This window comes from Halichoerus grypus, chromosome 4 (genome assembly GCF_964656455.1).
Source record: "Halichoerus grypus chromosome 4, mHalGry1.hap1.1, whole genome shotgun sequence".
NCBI classification, from domain to species: Eukaryota; Metazoa; Chordata; class Mammalia; order Carnivora; family Phocidae; genus Halichoerus; species Halichoerus grypus.
In genome coordinates this window covers 55,317,138-55,336,624 of record NC_135715.1, presented here as the reverse complement: position 1 = coordinate 55,336,624, position 19,487 = coordinate 55,317,138, and the positions used below count along the sequence as shown (strand labels likewise).

At 48.3% G+C, this 19,487-nt stretch overlaps 1 protein-coding gene across 1 annotated transcript in view; it reads left to right on the top strand.

The window, feature by feature from the left end:
• The window catches only part of ERICH6B (glutamate rich 6B), a 56,277-nt gene that overhangs the window by 14,074 nt on the left and 22,716 nt on the right, over window positions 1-19,487 (top strand). Inside the window, exons 2-9 of the mRNA XM_078069951.1 lie at window positions 2,586-2,977; window positions 6,545-6,649; window positions 6,859-6,908; window positions 10,655-10,668; window positions 11,357-11,535; window positions 11,864-12,061; window positions 17,016-17,093; window positions 18,050-18,088. Of these exons, the coding sequence (XP_077926077.1) occupies window positions 2,647-2,977; window positions 6,545-6,649; window positions 6,859-6,908; window positions 10,655-10,668; window positions 11,357-11,535; window positions 11,864-12,061; window positions 17,016-17,093; window positions 18,050-18,088 (994 nt within the window). The 5' untranslated portion in view covers window positions 2,586-2,646. The remainder of the gene's footprint in view (window positions 1-2,585; window positions 2,978-6,544; window positions 6,650-6,858; window positions 6,909-10,654; window positions 10,669-11,356; window positions 11,536-11,863; window positions 12,062-17,015; window positions 17,094-18,049; window positions 18,089-19,487) is intronic.

The following is a 19,487-nucleotide window of genomic DNA, read 5'->3' as shown; positions in this document are numbered from 1 at the left end:
GGCTCCTTTAAAGCAGAGGAGGCTCCCGTAGACATAGATGTAGGCCCCGACGCTTGCCCATGCTCACGTGTCACTTACAGTGCAATGTGGAAGGGGTTACATAGCTCTAAATCTCCAAGATGGTGTTCAGAGGCAATCTCCTCCCTCCTCACGTGTGTGATTTACAGCTCACCGTCCTCCACTGGCGGTAGCAGGTAGCCTACTGAAAAGACACACACAGACCACAGAGCTGTGAGTGACAGAGGAAAGGGTCTCTGCTGTTTCTGGTAAATGGCTGCAAGAGCCCTGTGCTCCGCATTTTTGAATCTTCTCACCTTCCCAGTTAGCACCCAGCACGAAATGCTTCATAATGGGTTCTAAAGCACTCCACCCACTGGCTCTGCCTTGACTTTTCCTACCCAGTCCTCTCTCTGCCAGGTCACTTTCCCCTGCCCCAGGAGCTCTGCGTACTCCCCACCCTCTCACCTTCTAAAACACCAAACTACCTCTGAGGCCTTTCCCCTCCACTTCCCCAATCCTGCAGTCAGTCTATGCTTTGTGAAGCTGCCTGTCACAGGGTGGGTCGTCAGCAAATGGACTCAAAGATGCAGACCGTGAGATGCAACCAGTGGCAATATAAGATGTGTATTAGGGACCGACGCCCGAGAAAGGCCGGGAAGGACTGGCGGAGGGAACGGTCTTGTGGAACAGGCTCAGCAGGCCTGCCTGGCAAAGCTGACCTGCCTGAGTCTGCGGGACTTTCATACCCCGTCCCCGCCCTGCCCCCACCTTGTTCAGTCAGCAGATGCCCGCTGCCCGGAGAAGGGCGCAACTTGTGGAAGGTGGCTGTGCAGCCAGGGCAGTTCCTGAAGGACCTGGTGGCTGGAGGCTGTAGACCACAGCCTCCACAGCCGGGCAGCACCCCCTCAGTTCACCACACTCCCCCAGGCTAATCGTATCAGAATGAGATAATCCAAGGGTTCTAGCACCCCTGCAGGTGGACAGATAAGCCCACTGGCCCACTATGAACGTGTTCACGCATCACACTTCTCATGGTGGGCATCATGTTGCACACGTGCTGGCAAGAGATCCTATGATCTCATCTGGCCAGTTCCCTAAAACAGAGCTGCCTGGTCTAAGATCTGAAAAAAGGCAGGCCACGATATTGACCCATGAAGTCCTTGGAGCAAATAGGAAGATTCTGGACAGTTTGCCTCCACAATGAGCAGCCTCTTCAACTTATCCCCTTGTGCAGAATAAGTATTATCCTTTTTAAACTTTGGGACACAGGGCTCTAGAGCCATCTATTCTTGCCCTTCACTCAGTCACTGATCATAGATTTATTGGATATTTATTAAGCATCAGGCACCAAGCTAACCACTGGAGACAGAGTGGGGAACAGGTCACATAAAGTCACTGTCACTGAAGCACTGATAGTCCAGTGGAAAAGAAAGATTGGACAAGTAAACAGAAAAACATAATCAGAAATAGTGTAAGTGCTACAGGAGAGACTCACGGGGTGGGAGAATAGGGGAGGGATGGCAAGAGAGAAAGTCCGAGAGCCTGGCAGGCGCCAGATCTCACATGGAATGGTGTTTACGGTTTATTCCAGGTACAGGGGAAAGCCACAGGGGGATGTTTAAGCACTGGAGATCATGATCTGATTTCCACGTTCCCACGAACACTCTCCATGCAGAATGCCAGGGGCGTGGCAGCAGTGCTCACAGGAAGGCCCCTCGAAAGAGAGCTGCAGGAATCCCGCCGGCCGATGACACGGCTCACTGCGGGTAGTCAGTGGCGAGGGAGAAGAGTAGAAGGAATCAAGTATATTATTAAACAAGAATCCATCCTTCCGGCCCTCAGAACGTTCACACTCTGTTGGAAAGACAGATGTGCAAGCAAACCATGTCATATGGCAAAATAGTTACTTTCCCGAAAATATAGAAGGTACAGAGGGAGCTTAGGATGGAGCACGGAAGACTTCCGGGGGAGCTAAGGCGCTCCCAGCTTTATTGGAGCTCGGAGGTAAAAATAAGTGTTTGTTGAGGGAACGAACGGTGGGTAGTGCTTCTGGCAGAGGGGGCGGGGCCTGGGCGCGTCGAGCATGCGCCTGGCAGACCGCCACCGACGAGGCCCCTCGCTGAGCGCGGCCCGAGGTCCCAGGCCCCGCGCCTGTACCACCCAGCCCGGTACCTCTCCCGATGCGCCTGGCACTCTGTGTATAGCAACCTGCTTGCATGCCTGTTTTCCTCACCAGATTTCAAGCTCCTGCGAGACATCCTCTGTCTTGTTTACTGTGGCAGTAAATAGTTTTCCACGGATCACTAAAAGTCTCCCCTGGTGACGCTACCACCAGACACTGAGTCACTCCTGCACTTCACAGTGTGCAGTAATTGCAAGGTGTGGTCTCTCCTACCAGCTCCTTGAGGGTAAAACCTCTGTTCCCCCTTGTTTGGGCCTTTTCACGGGCCACCATGCACCGATCTGCACACTCAAAGGGCCATCCAAAGACTACGAAACGAAATGAGTGAACAAAAATGGATTTAAATCAATAGGCAGTGGGCAATTACTGACTAATGGGATTTTATTCCTTTCTTGGTTACCAGGATGGTAAAGCGACTGCATGCTGCTTGCTGAAGGGTTTCATCTGCTTAATGCTGCCCCAACATGTCTGCCGAAAATAATCAGTCCTCAGGAGGAACATCCCCTCTTTCCCCTCCCGCAACATCCCAGTATTCCACACAGACCTTATATTTGGAGGAAGGAAATAAAGAGGAAGATGAGAATTCAGAGGGAGAATATCTATCTCCTGAAGACAATGAGTATCTGGAAGAGGAAATCTATCCTGAAGAAGATGAGTACCTGGAGGAAGAAACGTTTCTGAAAGAGAACACATATCTATATGAGACTCCAGAGTATGTGAAGCAGAGAAAGCATCTACAGAAGAAAAAGCATCTGGAAGAAAAAGAGGATCTGTTTGAAAAGTATCTGGAAGACGGTGAGTATCTGGATGTGGGAGAGTAGCTAAAAAGAAAAGAGGATGTGTATGAAGAAGTGTATCAGGGAGGGGGTATCGGGAGGGGGGCCCCCTAAAAGAAAGCAATGCTAGTTCACTGCAACGCCCAGGAAAAAAGGTCAAACTTGGGATAGAGCCATAGCTCAGTCTGTCAACCCCGCCCACGGTGCTGACCGACTCGCTCAGGACTGAGGAGTTCTCCGCCGGGCCTCAGTGGCCATGCCCCCAGCCCCGTGCCCACAGAGCAGAGAGGCTTAGTGAACATAAAGCCCCTATTCATAAGCAAAACAAACAAAACAGACCCTATAATTTGTGTCTTTTCCTTATTGCACAAGTAATACATGTTTATTGTAGATGTTTGAGAAACTATATGTTAGAAAAACGAAGAAAGCAAACATCACTACCATCCAGAGGGGAACAATCACTTTTACACTTTGGTCATAGCCTCCCCAGGCTTTATAAAGTGTGTGTCACCTGCTTTCTAAGGTATTATGCTTTATATATAATAATTTACATATATATATAAAATTATAAATAAATATACCTTAAAAAGCAGGTGACATATAATACTTACATACTTACATGAACACATGTAAGGATTCATACTTATATGAATACATTTCATGTTATTAAATTTTCTACAAATCCTTTTGATAGCTACATCACACTGTGTTGTATTTTCAAGCCGTAATATTTTTAATCGATTCCTGATTATTATTAATCATTCATTGCTTCTGATTTTTTTTTGGTTACTTTTTCAAACAGCACTTTACTAAACATCCTTAGAGCTCAGTTTTATCAATGACCTCTAATTATTTCCTAGAAGCCATCCCGCAATCTGTTGCTAGGTCCACAGACACTAGTATGCTTCTCACAGTGCCCACTAGGCCCCTGGAAGGCCTCGTCTTACCCTGCTTGTGAGTATTTAACTTTGGAGTGATTTCTCTCACCCTGGGGCTGACATTTTTCCAATAACGCTCCTGCGATTGGCACCTTTTCCTGAAGTCAGGTTTTATTATTTGGCAGTGGCCTCCTTGTGCCGTTGCTAGAGGTGGTTGATTCCCACTTCCTCCGAGGCCCATGTGGTGCCTTCCCTTGCTGTCATGACTACATGGCCATATCCAACCAGGTTCAGAAAGTTAAAAATCCAGGTCATCTGCATCATCTTAATGTTGACCTAGAAAGAGGACTACTTTATTTTTCTGGATCTGATTCTGTTACCAACTGCGAGCCACTCAGGCAGCTTGAATTTTTAAATCCCAATCTGATTACACACCGCCCGCATCCTAAGTGCTGGGTGTTCTTAGCAGCCGACACAAGCAGTGACGTCTCTCTTCCTCAGATCAGATGCATCATCCTAGGTTCCTCCTACGCTCGTAGAAGTTTCACTGGGGCACTGGAGAGGTAATACCTCTATTGCTGGGAAACTCTCTTGTGTGCGTGCCTCTGCCATGAAGCTCCCTCTCAGAATCCTAATATCCCTGCAGTTGAAATACCAAGTGTAATTCTAATTCTGAATAGTAACATTCGGGCCATTTCTTTTGCACAGTATGAATCAAGCATTCTTAACATGTCCCCTGAATGCACTGGGCCTTTGTAAATATATTACCCACTACAGTAGGACAAATACAATGCTGTCAAGTGAATGGAACTGTGTATAAAACAAAAGCTTTGAAAATAAATGCCCTGCTAGCAAAATTTGGAGAGGCACTGAAAAAACTGTAGAGGAATGCTAAAATGCCTTAAAAGGCACATACATGGAAGAATGTCTTGGTGTGTGAAAACCCAGGGTACCAAGCCACACTGCACAAAACATTAAATTAAGCACTAAATTAAGAAGGGGTCTACAAGAGGACTCGGAACTTTCCAAAAGAATTTGCATCAAGATTTCTTAATGTGGAATATTTTGCCAATACCCTTAAGATAGAAATTTGTCGAGCCCTTGGCACAAGGGTGCCTTCCTGACCCCTAGGAAATGCTCAGGACATGCAGATGGAGTCAAGTTCAATTTCATCCATTTCATAAAGTCAGGCGCATACGTACGCACTTGCATGCACGCACCTGCATTTATTCTTAGAAACACCTTTTAGAAATTAATTGAACGTGGGCCCTAGAAATGACAAATGGGCTTCTCTCGCTCGGGTTGATGGATTAATTGCTGGAGACTAGTGGGGGAGCACTACATCGAGGAAGATTCTGAGGGCCCATTTGGGCTCAGCAGGAGAGAGTGCTGTGAGGGACTAGTGATGTCTGCCACAGAATCAGATGGGGACGGAGGATCAGGAGGGCCATTTATTTGTCCGTTTGGGGGTAGGTGTGAGTCTATCGCTAAGAACACTGTTTCCTTCCTCGTTCAGGACCTTAACTGCCTGAGTTTGAGGGTCAATTCTCTCCCACTTCTTAGGGCACGAACTTGGGCAAGTCACTTAACCCCTCTGCGTCCTGGCTTTCTTAACTATAAATTAGGAATAACAGTAGACATACTTTATAGGATATTTGTGAAGATGAGAGAGATTCAATCATGTAAAGCATTTGAAGGCTTTCCAATGTTAGCTATTATTATTGTTGTTGTTTTGTGTTTTATGATTCCCTGACCGTTGACTTGTGAAGGGTCGTTTACACTCCCCACCACCACACACCCCATCCCAATTTATGGATTGGACATAACAAAAAAAAGAAGATGCGACCAGCTGGGGTATGGGAGGAATCTGTGCCCCCACCTAAATACTCTGCAGGCAGGTCAATATCAGAGACTCCCACTGCCCGGGACAAATCAGGGTAGGGTCACACTTACAACCTACTCCCCCCTTTCTCTTCTTTAAAGAAATGATTTTCCCCATGGTTTGCAGGGAAATCCAATAAAATTAGATGAGCAACTTGAATACAAATGCAGCATCAATCCCCACTGAATAACCCATAGCTCCATATGACTGATCTCCCTGAGAGGTTCCAAATAGTTTTTGTAAAATGTGGGTGTCCACACTGCGGTGTCAGAGTCCGAAGATCCAGCACATGGTGGGGCCTTTGACCTTGGGCATGTCACTTTCTCAAAGTTTCAGTTTCCCTTTGTATAAAAATACCTTTCTTCACAGTGTGGTTGCAATATTTACATAAAATAAATGTATCTAGAAATGCTTTGAAAGCTCTCCCACACCATACAATTGTAAGGTGTGAAAACGCTCTTCTGCTCTCACATGGGCAGGAGGTGCTAGAAGGAGGGACCATCTATGTTATATCACGCTGTCATAGAACATGAAACCACCTCATAATGAGGCCCCTTTGGGATTTTTTTTTTTTTTTTAGAACCCAAGACCTTCCTAAAGATGAATTCTGTTCTGTGGCAAATAATGCCAGAGATGTCACAGGATATTTTGATTTATAATGGTTTTGCTCCATAGTATTTTGATACGCATAATCTGCTGGATTTGATTTTCTTTACCCTCGCTACCCACTCTTCCATAGCTCCAAATGCTGTTTGGCCTAAATGCTATTATAATTCTTTTGCCTTTTCCAGTTGAGAGTTGTTACCCCAATAACCCTTTCCCACAGGGCACCTAGCAGTTTTCCGTGTATTTAAGAAGAAAGGTGTGCAATATATCGATAAGGCAGGGACGGAGAGCCAGCCAATTTGTCAGGCAGGAAACTTCACAGATGGTGAGAGAGCTCCACGACCAGGGTGCCCCGGGTGCAACTGATGGGGGAGATGCCGAGCCCTGGGGCCAGTCGCTCACAGCCTCCACTCTGCTCCTGAGCAAACAGCATCAGTTTCTGTACGTGTCTTGCCCAGACGGTCAGGAGCGCAGTCGGGGGCATAGGGCGTGTGTTATATATTTCGTGATCTTTGTCTCCTTAAATTCTCCCAGCCGTTACTTATCCCATTGTCACAAATGAAGAACCTGGAGTCCAAGAGAGGGTAGGTGACTACTCCAAGGTCATGGGAAATCAACAGGCGTCCCTTCTCCCTCTTGTAATCACCTCTCTTTCTTTTCTCCTTTCCTTCCTCCTGTCCTTCTTTGTTTGGGCTTTTTAATAAATTTTGTACATACTTTAAGAGAATGACATAAAAAAATAAAATCTACTTTTGTTCATTTTTTAATGGGAAATTTGAAAAGCAGAAAGTGGAAAAGCATTACCCCATCTACCAACATCCAAATATAAATAAAGCCGATTCACTCTTTAGTGATTTTTATTCTGTCCTTCCCGCTCTTATTTTGTCTATGTTGGGTGGTAGTGGTCCTTGGTTTGTAGCTTTGTTCTGTTGTGTTTTTACTGTTTTAAACATACTGTATGTACAAGTTTGTATTTTATTTTTGTAACAGAATTGTGACTTCAATATTTGCCCGTATTGGTTAACCTTTGTAGATATTTTAACAGCCAACTAATATTCCTCAATAATATTCTGTGTCATGGGTAAACTGTGGATAAGTATAAGTGTTGAACATTTAAGTTTCAAATTTCAAGTTCTGGTTCTCATTTCTTTACTACTTCCACTGGGCCAGTCTCTATTATTAGAATTGATGGCCTACTCTATCCCAATCATATGTGAAATTCTTGATGTATCATTCAAGGCAAATGGGTGATTAAACAACGCAAACAATTTCTTTGAAATTAAAACTCATTTTTAAAATATTTAGATCCTCTGAACCTCCATCACCTCTTCTGTGCAGATATCCCTCATCTCATGATAGAGCAAGGCCTCCGTGATAACCCAAAGATTAACAAAGCAAACTTGAATTTCCAAAATCCCTGATTTCATGAAAATTATCTTCTTGAGTTCTCAATGACTTTATAAAATTTAACCTTGTAATTTCCAAGGGAAACCATTAAGAGAGACAACACCAGTGAAAAGTAAAAATAGAAGAATTCTATAAATTGGGGCCTCTCCACCCCAAACCCAGCATCACATACTTAACAACGCACTCTTAAATTTAAAAAATGATGCCTTCTTTTTTTTTCAATATTGTCTTTCTGTTCTTTTTCCAATAGAATTAAAGATTACTTCTTCATATCAAACCCTGCCTCATCCTACCACAAGGTAATAGTTTTCTTTTTGGATAAATCAGGTGGAAATTCAGACTTAGGGATGATGCATCAGGAGCCTCTGCAGTCCCAAAGACAGGAATGGCGGGGGCAGGTGGTGTGGAGGTGCAGGGTTCAGGCCCCCTGAGGAAGGAGGAATCCAGGCAGAGGGGAGGGTATCTCTGGGAGTCACACGTAAAGGACCTCCCACCACTGCCCCCTCTGCCACTCAGCCACTCACAGGGCGAGGGACGGGTCCCAAGATCCGAGTCCTGGGCGCCCAGAACTACAGAGATGAAAAGGTAAGAGCCATCTGAGTCTGCAGAGAAGGTCTCAACCAGGAAAAGATAGCAAGGGGCTTGTGGCCATGCTCGCGGTGAACGGATGGATGAATGCCCAAAAGAGAGTCGCCATTTTCCTTCCTCAGGCATGTTCCCAAGGTCTCAGTCACCCTTCGGTGGGCAGTCATTAAACTGCCACAGGGCTTGACGCATGCAAGACGGTCACTAACATACCTATGGAATGAATGAGTAAATGCCTCCTATGTGCTCAGCTCCGGAGAAACCAAGGTGGGGGCGGTACCCCAGACTTCCGTCTCCCAGTCCTCGTCCTTGGGTCTCCTCCCCTACACTCCCTCCCCCAAGGATGACTGCAGGACGTTTGTGTCCACTGCTCAGGTGGGTTGGCACTGGATACAAAGAAAGCACAAGGCCAGTTTGGTTATGGTGAGAAGCTGGGATGAGATCCCTGCTCTGCGGCCCAGGGAAGCTACAGGCTACAACTTGAGGGCTGCCCCTCAGCCCGGGGAGGCCGGCCCCCGTTGCTGCTCTCCACTGGCCCCTGAGCTCCACGCTTCACGTTCCAGGGGGCTCAGCAACGTGGAGGGGACAGCATCACCCCCACTAAGGCAACGCATAAGAGGCAGTGGCTCTTTGGAGGCCCCTTCACCTCCGTTACAGACGCCACAGCATCGGAAGCACTGAGGCTGTGAGCACGGGAAGGCCTGGCACTGAGGACAGGGTCTCGGAGCCGTGTGCCATCGGGTAGCCACGCACTCTCCTTGTGCCCCGGGTTCTTCATTTGTGACATGGGCCCAGGAGGAGTTTCTGCCTCACAAGGCTGTGGTGCGGACTCGATGAGTATTATCGCATGGGGCTCCCTGAGCGCAGGGGCTCAGTACGTGCTACGGGAGGCTGTCATTCCCCGTCCTGCTCCCCGCAAGCCACCGCATGGAAACTTAGCACGCCCAGAACAAGAGTCGTGATTCCCGGCCGGCTTTATTCCAAACATATGCACCCATCCAGTCCTTTATCCACATTCCAGCTGAGTGGCTTTCCTGTCACGGAGGAGCTCGTGGGGATCAGAGAGGCCCTGGCTTTTCCTGACACCAGGTTGCTGAGAGACTGAACCTACAAACCACTTTAGGCAAGAAGTGTCACACTCCAATTTGTTTGTTAAGGAGGGGAGCCGGGAAAGGTCAGGTCAGGTGTTTCATGGGTCCCTTATAAACAGGAAGGTTCCCTCTCCCACTCCTACGCATGCCCTGAAGATACCCCCCCGGCACACACAGGCCCCTTCCCCACTCTGAAACAGCTGAAGAAGCAGGCCTAGAACCATCCACTCTCCCCAGGATCTAGGATCTAGTGGGTCCTCCTGCGCCCTTCTATTGCAGACGGGGCAGGGAGCTGGTATTTGGCCCAGGTAGGCCAGAACCCCAGTCCTGCTTCCATAGGTGCCCCCAGAAGACCCCGCCACGTCGCAGCCCAGGGCAGGTGTGGCAGGGAGGATGCTGAGTAAATGTACATGAAGATGGCAATGACCAGATGGGCCCACCATTACCTTAAGTATGATCCCTCTGTGTGTTCGGCAGCTCTGACTTCTCAAAGTCCTTTCGTGGGGACTTGCATTACCTCCTTGGGTCCTAGGGAGCACCTGGTAAGTGAAGTAGGACTTGCATTATCCCCTTAAAAGGATAAAGCCCAGGAGAGTCTCCTGATCTGGCCTTGAGGCCTGGAACGGGACAAGAGTTGACAGTTGCCTAAAGAGCTTACCTTTGTCCACTTGTTCTTGATCCCTGTGGTCACCTGATCTAGGATCTGCTATCTTGCCCACTTGACCCCATTCCCCCTTTTCAGTGGTGCGATGCCCTCACCACAGGCTGGCACAGACCCAGGCCTTCCCATGGGTCCCTTGGAAGTGAAACAAGATCTGCCGTAACTCCCACAGACGCTGGGCCTCTTCTCTCCCTCAGCCTCTTCGCCCTCAAGTCTCAGACCTCAGCCTCCCTGTCCCTCTGTGCCTGGGGGGAGGGGGGTGGCAGGCGCTGACCCAGGCAGGGAACAGGCCCGTCTCTGAGGGGCCACCGAACTGCTTCCCTCGCCAGTAAGAACAGCAGTGGCCCACACTCCCTTGGCCCCCCTCCCCCGGCAGGGACCTGTGACAGGTATGATTATCAAAAAGGTGCAGAAACTGAAGCCCAGAGACGTTAAATAAGTTACCCAAAGTTACTCTTCTCTAGTGCAGGAGCCAAGATTCAAGCTTGGGTCGTTTGACACCAAAGTCTGTGTTTTCTCTGCCAACCATAGTCACTGCCCATTTATATGTTGGGCATTTTCCCTACACTTGTCTTTGCCATTTCAGCCAGATTTTGTGAGGTGAGTTCAGGGCTGAAACACCCCAAAGACCGCTCTCATCCCTTTGAATGACAGTTTTTTGTCCCCAGCTAAAAGCCAGAGGTCTCTGAGGAAGAACACAGTGTGGGTCCGTGTGTTGGGGGGGTCCCTTTTGAGCCTAAGGTACCAGATGGCAGGGCCTCTGCCTCAGAGCCCATGCTCTGTCATCAGGCCCTGTGGAAACCTTTCTTGATAATGGTGGTACTTGTAGTGGGCAGACTAGAGGGGACAGACCTCGGTGCTTGATTTTAAGCTGCTGCAGCATCTACTTTGGTATTTTTCCCACTCTACCTGAGGCAGCAGCAAGGCAGGAAGGGCCACCGGGATGGGCAGTGTTGTGTGCCAGGAAGGATGGAGAATGTTCTGGAACATTAGACTGTCAGTTATGGAAGCCTGGCCCATTGGCCTTTGAAGGCATCCACAGAGCCTTTTACTGAACACGAAGCAGTGGTCAGCCGTATAGGGCTCTGCTGCCCGGAATGGCACACGGGCCTATTTACCATCATCTACTAGCTGGTCCCTTCTCACCTGTGACATCCACCATCTGGGACGGGCAGAGTCTGCAGGAGCCGGAGAGTAGCCACCCCATCTGCCCAGCAGGCCATCGCCCCCAGTGCCTGACCTGGCCTCTGGGCGCAAGTTGACCTGCCTCTGTGCTCCCCTCTGACAGGAGCTCAGCGACTAGCCCTTCTAAGGGGAATATCCTCTTCTCTGTCCCGCCTTCCATCTCTGAACTTCCCCATGAGTCTCCATTCGATAACATAACGCCTTCTACCTCGTACGTGCAGCAAGATGGAGAACTTCTGGCCTGGCAAGACCGGAGCACGCAGACAGAATGGATCTATAAGAGTAAGCAGGGGACGGGGGACTGCACCCTGCTGGCCCACACGTGGGGGGCAGCAGGGGGAAGTGCATTCCATGGGTGTGAAATATCATGGCTCGGCTATTGCCCCTCACGCTAATGACATACACCTGCTTCCCGTGCCATTCAAAGTGGTAGTTTAGGTAAGAAGTTAAACTGCTCTACTAGCCCCGCTTCCCCTTTCCTCCATCCCAGAGCCCCCCTCAGAGAAACATCAGCAAAGTGCTGAAACAAATACCTTTTTCAATCTTTCCCTCTCTTTTCATTAGTCTTCTTGTTCCTGCTCTACATGAACTCAGGCCCTATTTCCCTCAGGGACACAGGCCATTACCTTCCCAGATTACAGACGGGCTCCTTGGGGTGATGGGCTGTACCCGGATGATCACGTGGACGGTGGCAATGGCACTGTGTCTCAGCAGGCAGTCAGAGCCGGCCCTGATTCCCAGCCGGCCAAAACCAGCTGCAGCATCAACTTCCATAGCCACAACTGGGAGACGCTCAAGAGAGAGTTTGGCAAGACTGCATTGAGAATCTTAATCCCCTGCCCAATTAAGCCCAAAGTCCCCTCACCCTAGGATCCTGGCATGGAAGACGGAGCAGCATTGCTTGCCATTATTAATAATTTAAATCCCGCCTTCATGAGATTGATCCATCATGGGTTCACAGATTCATTTCACAGCTGTCGTCATGGCAGTGGTAAATTAGATTCCCTGCTCACCTCTTCCCTGCCCGCATCCGTGCCTGCTCTATTTTGTAGCTCAAATGTGGTTAAATGGAATTAGGCGCCAGAAACCCTATGAGGGAGGGTGGAGAGGCAGAGGGCAGGCCAGCACAAGCCAGGAGCTCATCGGCACAAGCAGCTCCAGAGGAGGAGGATTTTTACAGGCGAAATCAGTTCATGTGGGACTTTTGTCAGCATGTGCACTCCGGTGGGGCCCTGAGAACTGGAACCATTTCGAAGTCAATAAGCATGACAGCTGGGAAAAATCTGAGCATTTATCTGAATATTCATAAGCAGGATTCTAAAAGTCATTTACTGGGTAATAGCCTGTAAAGTGCCGGTGCTAAGCTTGAAAGGATGTGGGAGGGGAGACAAGAGATAGAAGAAGGCTGGAGTGAGGGAAGGGGGGCCCCAGAGCCGGTTCATCCCACTGTGGACCCACCTCCAGAGAGGGAGCCTCCTGCGGTCATAGTTTCATTTGACCTGTTCATTCTCAATCCTTTTGGCCCCTAGGCTTAATTTACAGAACTAGTGATGTCTGCATCTAATTGGGGTTTTAAGCAGTCTGCATATTTGGCCTGTAGGGGCGTGTTTTGCAGCTAAGTGTCTTTCTAGGACTGAGATCCTTACAGCCGACATATGGTCAGGTCAGTGCTTAGTAAAAGTCTAGCCGCCCACAGTAAATGCCTACTGATCAAATACTGCGACAGGGGTGGCCTGGACCAAAGGTGTGCTGGGTGTTGGAGCCTCTGAGCCTCCATCAGTGACACAGCCCAGGTTCCTGCAGTTATGGGAGGGGATGGTGGGTAGAGCAGAGATTGAAACACAAGGAAAAGCAATCGATTCTCTAAAATTCACAGAGGTTTTTCTTTCCCCTTCTGCCTTTGGTTTGCAATCTGTCCTTTGGAGAGCATTGGTAATGGTCGGGCAAACCTTGCCTGTAATATATACATGATTGTGTCTGGGCAACAGAATGGGGCAAATAGATGACAAAGATACTTCCATCTGAGGGTTAAGAAGTTGTAAGAGAAAGTGACAGGGTGCAGGAAAAACCCAGGAAGAATGGAGCTCCAGGAAGGCAGAAGGGCTCGAAACCACATCCAGAGGCGAGAGACGGTGACACGGGGAAAGCGATGTGTGGGGGGTTGGGGATGGGGCCCATGCCATGGAGGAAAGCTAGTCCTTCTGCAGCTGGAATATAGAACCCTGAGGATTCCCAAGCATGGCAGATGCAAAAGAGAATCTGCTTTCAGCCCAGGGCAGAAGCGACCCATCCAGTTGGTGGAGAAACACAGACGATCAAGGCAAAAGCAATCCAAAATGCTGGCTGTGGGGGGTTGAGGGCCAGTAGGAACAGCAGAGATGAGAGCAGGCAGAGATATTGCCGTGCATCCCCGTTCCCGGTTGCCTGTAAGGATGCAGATTTCCAGCCTTACCAGGATCCCTGTCTGTATGCTTAACACGATCCCCAGAGGACTCATAGGCACCGGAGCATCGGAGAACCGGAGAACCTCAAGTGTAGGATGAATTTCATGGGTCCTAGTTTCCTACTTTTAGAGCATTTGTAAATTATGGGATTGTTCAACCCCAGGGGGCCAGAAACAGCATTTCACATGGCAGGGTCCTTCTCAACAAATAAGACTTTGAACTGAATCTGGAGGGAAAACACCCAGATAAATCCTTGAAACCTATTACTACAGAGAGTGGCAGGTCTGATAGGGAAGGAATGCTAAAGGCACCAGAAATGCCTCATGAGCCATGTAAGGAGGTATTCCGAAGGGGGACCAGAAAGACTATTTATGGCCTCAGGTGTCTACCTGTCCAGGCACAGAGCAGGGCCATAAAGAACTGCAGGAGTTCTAACACAGAGCATTCTACCCATGATTGTAAAAATCCTCAAGACTTAGTGCCTGGCACATAGTGAGCACCTATAAATATTTATTAAACACTTGCAAAATTGTTGTTGAATCCTCATCTAATTCGAGATCAGACACGGTGACGAGAGGGTGTATCCTACTCCCAAGAAAACAGTCTGGTTGGGAAGGGGGCTGCATACAGAAATAGATACAGAAAGAGACACTATTTGTCTCTCGGATAAACAGAGGGAGCAAGTGCCTTCAGTAGCGCAGTCTGCTTCGAGCCACCTGGCCAGATGGAGAAGAGCGTTGGAGAACTCCCAGAAGTGCAAACAAGCGTTCGTGCAGTTTCCTGCCATGGACTCAGATTTTGAAAGATCGCACACAGAGGTTAAAGAAAAAATGACAAAGTTCCCTATGATAAAGGTAGGAAAATGGCTCAAACCTTAAGAATAGTGCCAGGAGAGGGACGCCTGTGTGGCTCAGTCAGTTAAGCATCCGACTCTTGATTTCGGCTTAGGTCGTGATCCCGGGGTCGTGAGATTGAGCCCCGCGGCAGACTCCTTGGAATTCTCTCTCTCCCTCTCCTTCTGCCCCTCCCCCTGCTCATGCACGCTCTCTAAACAAACAAAATCTTAAAAAAAAAAAACAGGAATAGTGCCAGCAGAGCTGAAGCCCAGGATAAACTTATTCTTACCAGAAGATCATCGTTGTCATCACCATCACCATCATCACGCAGGCAGCCACAAAAGGAGGGGCCCTTTTAAAATATGGTTGGGGCAAAAAGAAGATTAAGGTAGACAGGTCCACTGTTTAGTGCAATGCGGAGGAATGATTCAGAGAAAGTCAGGTTCTCTAATTGCTATTTAATTTTGACGTCACTGTGAAGGAAAATGATCTCCAGATTGAAATGGATGCAACAAAATTTGGCAAAAAATAGCAGAAACCAAAGACTGGTGAAAAGATCAGAAGGGAATGGTAACTGCTGTGTCCTGCCCTGGATAAAATATCCACCAGAGTGTCTATAGAGTGAGAGTATCTTAATCACGTTTATGGTTTCTGAGGAAATGGGAAATGAGTCTGTGACCAATCCAGGGCAAATATTGAGAGCAGAATGACCACAAGAAACCAGCGTAAGATCAATAAGAACAAATCAAGTAACACTGGGTTTAGGTCACTATTTTGGACAAAGTTGGTAGATAAGGGAACAGTGATAACCCAGTAGACCCAAATTCCACAATGGGTTTCATTTTCAAAGCCTTCCTGATGTTCCTGTGGACAAGATAGAGAAATATCAGGTGGGTGCTCATGAAAGATGATAGAATGATAACTGTTGAATAACCACCCAGAGACACTGCTTAAAGATGAGAGTCAACCCCATTTCCAGTGGGGAGCCATAGGGCTCTGACCGGCACAACATTTTATCATAGACCTGGACACAGACGTAGGAGGAATATTTATATTTGCAGATTACCTGAAGCTGTTGGTTGATGGGAATAACATAATCAGATCCTAAAAGAGCTTGACAGGCGGAAACATTGAACGGGAAATAGCTAGATACTAGCTAAGGTCAACTTATATTAGATCCTGCTCTTGGGCCCACAGAAATAATAGGGTAGAAAAGTACAGGGTGGGGAAGCCCTGTTTGTTGTAGATACTTTACTCATCCACAAGTTCAGTAAGTCAGCGGTATGACCGAGGTGAGTGCCAGAAAAGCTAACGTTTACGTGAAGGGAAATCAGTCGTGCTTTAGCCTGCATTGGAGGGCCAGCCCCAGGACACCTGTTCAGTGTGGGGGCTGCCGCCCTCCAGGAGAGCTCAAAGCGGACTGGGGGAAGAGAGTGGCAGGAGGCGGACCTGGGCACTACGTCATGCCCAGAACTGTTGAAGTGAAGGGCGATGGTTAGGCTGGAGGACCCATGGCTCTGAGCTAGGATTGCCTTCAAATATCTGACCACCTGCCACACAAAGATGAGACCTGCCTCTCTGCGTGTGCCCTGAAGGGAAGCATGTTAAGAAAACGAAATGGTTCCTACCAGGCAGAGCTACGCCACAGTGGCCTGAGTTTTCTTACAAGCCGGAGAGCTGCTTGTCCGCACGGGGCTCCGTGTCGGCTGAAGAACGAGCAGGCCCCGACACAGAAGCGGGAGGCTTCTCATCCGGGCACCTCAGGCCAGGCTCGAATCCTGCCACCCCCGGGAGCGGACGGAGCAGTTTGCCTCTGCTTCTTCACCACTGGCGTCTGCCACGCTCTGCTCTGAAGACTGGTATATCCAGGGTGTGTGTGCACACATGCATTTAGGGAGAGGGAGAGGTGGGGGAAGGTGCAAAAAAGGAACAGGGGCTGCAGAATTCCAGAAGACATAAAATAACGGTAGCCAAGAACTTACAAAATTCTCAAAAAAGACAGTAGCCTCCCGCTGCCTATCTTAGTGGATCTGTGCTGCAGCCCCCTGGCTTCCCAGCCAGCAACCACTGACTGAAGAGCGGAGATACCCGCTTCCTGTAGGGACGGGCATAGCCCCATTCAAGTCTCCACATGGCCTCGGAGCCACTTGGAGCTCTAAAATCTACCCCCCAAACCCCAGCCATTCCGTCGATCCTGAGGAGCCCAGCTGGCCCATGGTGACCAGAGGAGAGGGCCGCAGAGGGCTGCATCTCCCGACCACTGCTTTACTGCTGTCCTGCGGTAAGTTAGCGAAACTAGACAGGAGGCGAGGCAGGGGACGCATCCAGACATGGCCTCAGTGCCCTCCAAGCCGCTCCTCCCCTCTGCGGATCAGCCTTGGGCACCAAGGAAGAACCTGAGGCCCTAAATGTCTGATATTAAGCCCCTGCAAAGGGTGAGGTTAAAATTGCTAAATGGTCACCTTCTTCTGTCTTCTAACAGCACCTGGAAAATCAAAAGTGAAAGCAGGACAAGAAATGTCAATAACCACGCTATCCTCTTTAAAGTCGGGTTCAGAAGGTATTTAAATTTTATAATTTTATGATGATTTTAAATGACTTGCAGGAGTTACAGATCCATCCACGGGAAGGTAAGAAAAACAGAATTAGCCTGCCCCCAGCCAAAGAGAGACCTCTTTTGACCATTTTAGACTAAAGCAATCTTAATTAAGTCCTGTGGCTAAGGCGTTATTTCCAGGGCTTGACGCAAGGCTTAAGGCCCAGGGAAGAAACTGAGCCAAAGGGTCAAAATGCTTTCAAATTTGAATTAAAATTGAATTTTGAAAAGGGAGGAAACAGTATTTACCACTGGAATTATTGAAGGAAAGATAATAGGTTACCCATACTCAGCCTATTCCATGACACTTACTGTATACCTACAGGCATTTATTGTACACCTACTGCATACCGGGCAGGATATAAGATGGACAAAACCATCACACCCTCTGACAGATGGTAGCCACGCTTGTGGTGAGCAGAGCAGAACATATAGAGTTGTTGAATCACTATGTTGTATTCAGAACTTAAATTCTAATGTGCAAGATGAAATAACGAACAAAGGGAGGGAAATCAATATTTGTTGAGCGTAAGCAACAGGCCTCAAACTGCTGAAGTTTATGGAAGCTACTTATCCCAAAACACATGATCTCCACCTTGTCTCCCCCAGCTCTTAGGAGGTGCTTTTTAAATTGATTCCCTCAGGGACCAAAAGGTGTGGATAAGGAATGCCTGGGTGGCTCAGTCAATTAAGTGTCTGCCTTCGGCTCAGGTCATGATCCCAGGGTCCTGGGATGTAGTCCCACATTGGGCTCCTTGCGCAGTGAGGAACATGCTTCTCCCTTTCCCTCTGCCCCTTCCCCCCCACCCCGCTTGTGCTCTTTCTCTCTGACAAATAAATAAAATCTTAAAAAAAAAAAAAAAGTCCACATAAGTTCACCATACCACATCCTATTAATAATTGTTCTTATTCTTTTTCAGTGTATGTTATCCCTGATTTTTCTCATGGGGAAGAAAATGGTAAGCACCCAACATAACATATCCAAAGATCCCTGTTCCCTGCAGAGTGTCCTGGGCTGGGGATAGTGCCCCAGGAGAGTGGGTCCCTTGTTGGTCCAGCTTGCACCAAGTCCTAGAGAGGAATTAGGGACATGCTGGGCACACAGCCCCTGAACTTGGATGGGCTTCGATGTCCTTTCCTGAAGAAGAGGGATAGAATAAGAAGTAGAGAAAGGGTCTCTGGAGTGAGACAGAATGACCTGGGACAGAAGTCCATCTCTATACTCAAGAGCTCTGGTCTAGGGACCCCCACATTTAAAGAGGGTCCAGTCAATTGCTGGGCTACCTGAGGTCTAGACAGCAGGGCTTGATTGAGATGCATGGGCCCCTCCAAAGAGACTTATCCAGCAGCACCTTGGTAGGGAATAAATTGGAGCCCTACAAATGGTACCTTTAAAGACTTTTAATTCTTTATTAAGGAGGGGTTAATTGAATCCTATGAAGAGAAAGGAGAGAATCCTTATGGTGGCAAAATCCCATCTTACACCTATCACTCCATAAAACAAAAGCCCCACAATTAACCAGGCCCATCCTATTAGAAAACAATTTAGGGACTGCAATCTCTTGTCTTTCAGCATGGTGGGGGCTTACAAACATGGTGGCTTATCAAATGAACTCTCAGATTCTAGACAAAGCATCCCACCCACCGCCCCACCACCCCCAGAAGAGTACTGACCGATAGAATTTTCTTCATCTTATTCCATTCCCACGGAGAGTTTAGAGCCATGCTGCTCAAACTTTAATGTACAGAATCATCACCTGGGGGGGACATCTGGGTGGCTCAGTCAGTTAAGCATCTGCCTTTGGCTCAGGGTCCTGGGATCAAGTCCCGCATCGGGCTCCCTGCTCAATGAGGAGCCTGCTTCTCCCTTTGCCTTCAGCTCCCCCTGCTTGTGCTCTCTCTCTCTCTCTCTGTCAAATAAATAAATAAAAGAATGACCAGCTGGGGATCTTGTTAAAATGCAGATTCTGATTCAGTAGGTCTGTATTTCTCACAAGCTCCCAGCAGCAGCTACTGCTGCTGATCATCACATGGATGATGTGATGATCACATTTTGAGTAGCAAGGTTTGAGAAAAGCTTATAGATTTGTGCCCATAACAATCACCAGACCAGAGCCAATCCCTCCACCCACCTGTGGAGGCTAAAAAGGAATTTACTACAGGAGAGGTCGAGGAGGTGAAAACTGGACAGCCTCCTCTATGTGCCTATTTGTCAGCGGAGCTGGCTTGCTCGTTCTTCAGAGCTGGCCCCGGGGCTAGTCCTTTACTGCTTCTCCCCTCCCTTTCCTCATCTGCAATGTGGGGATCTGCCCTACAGGGCAGATACACACAGCTCAAACATCTCTCCCACATTCAGGA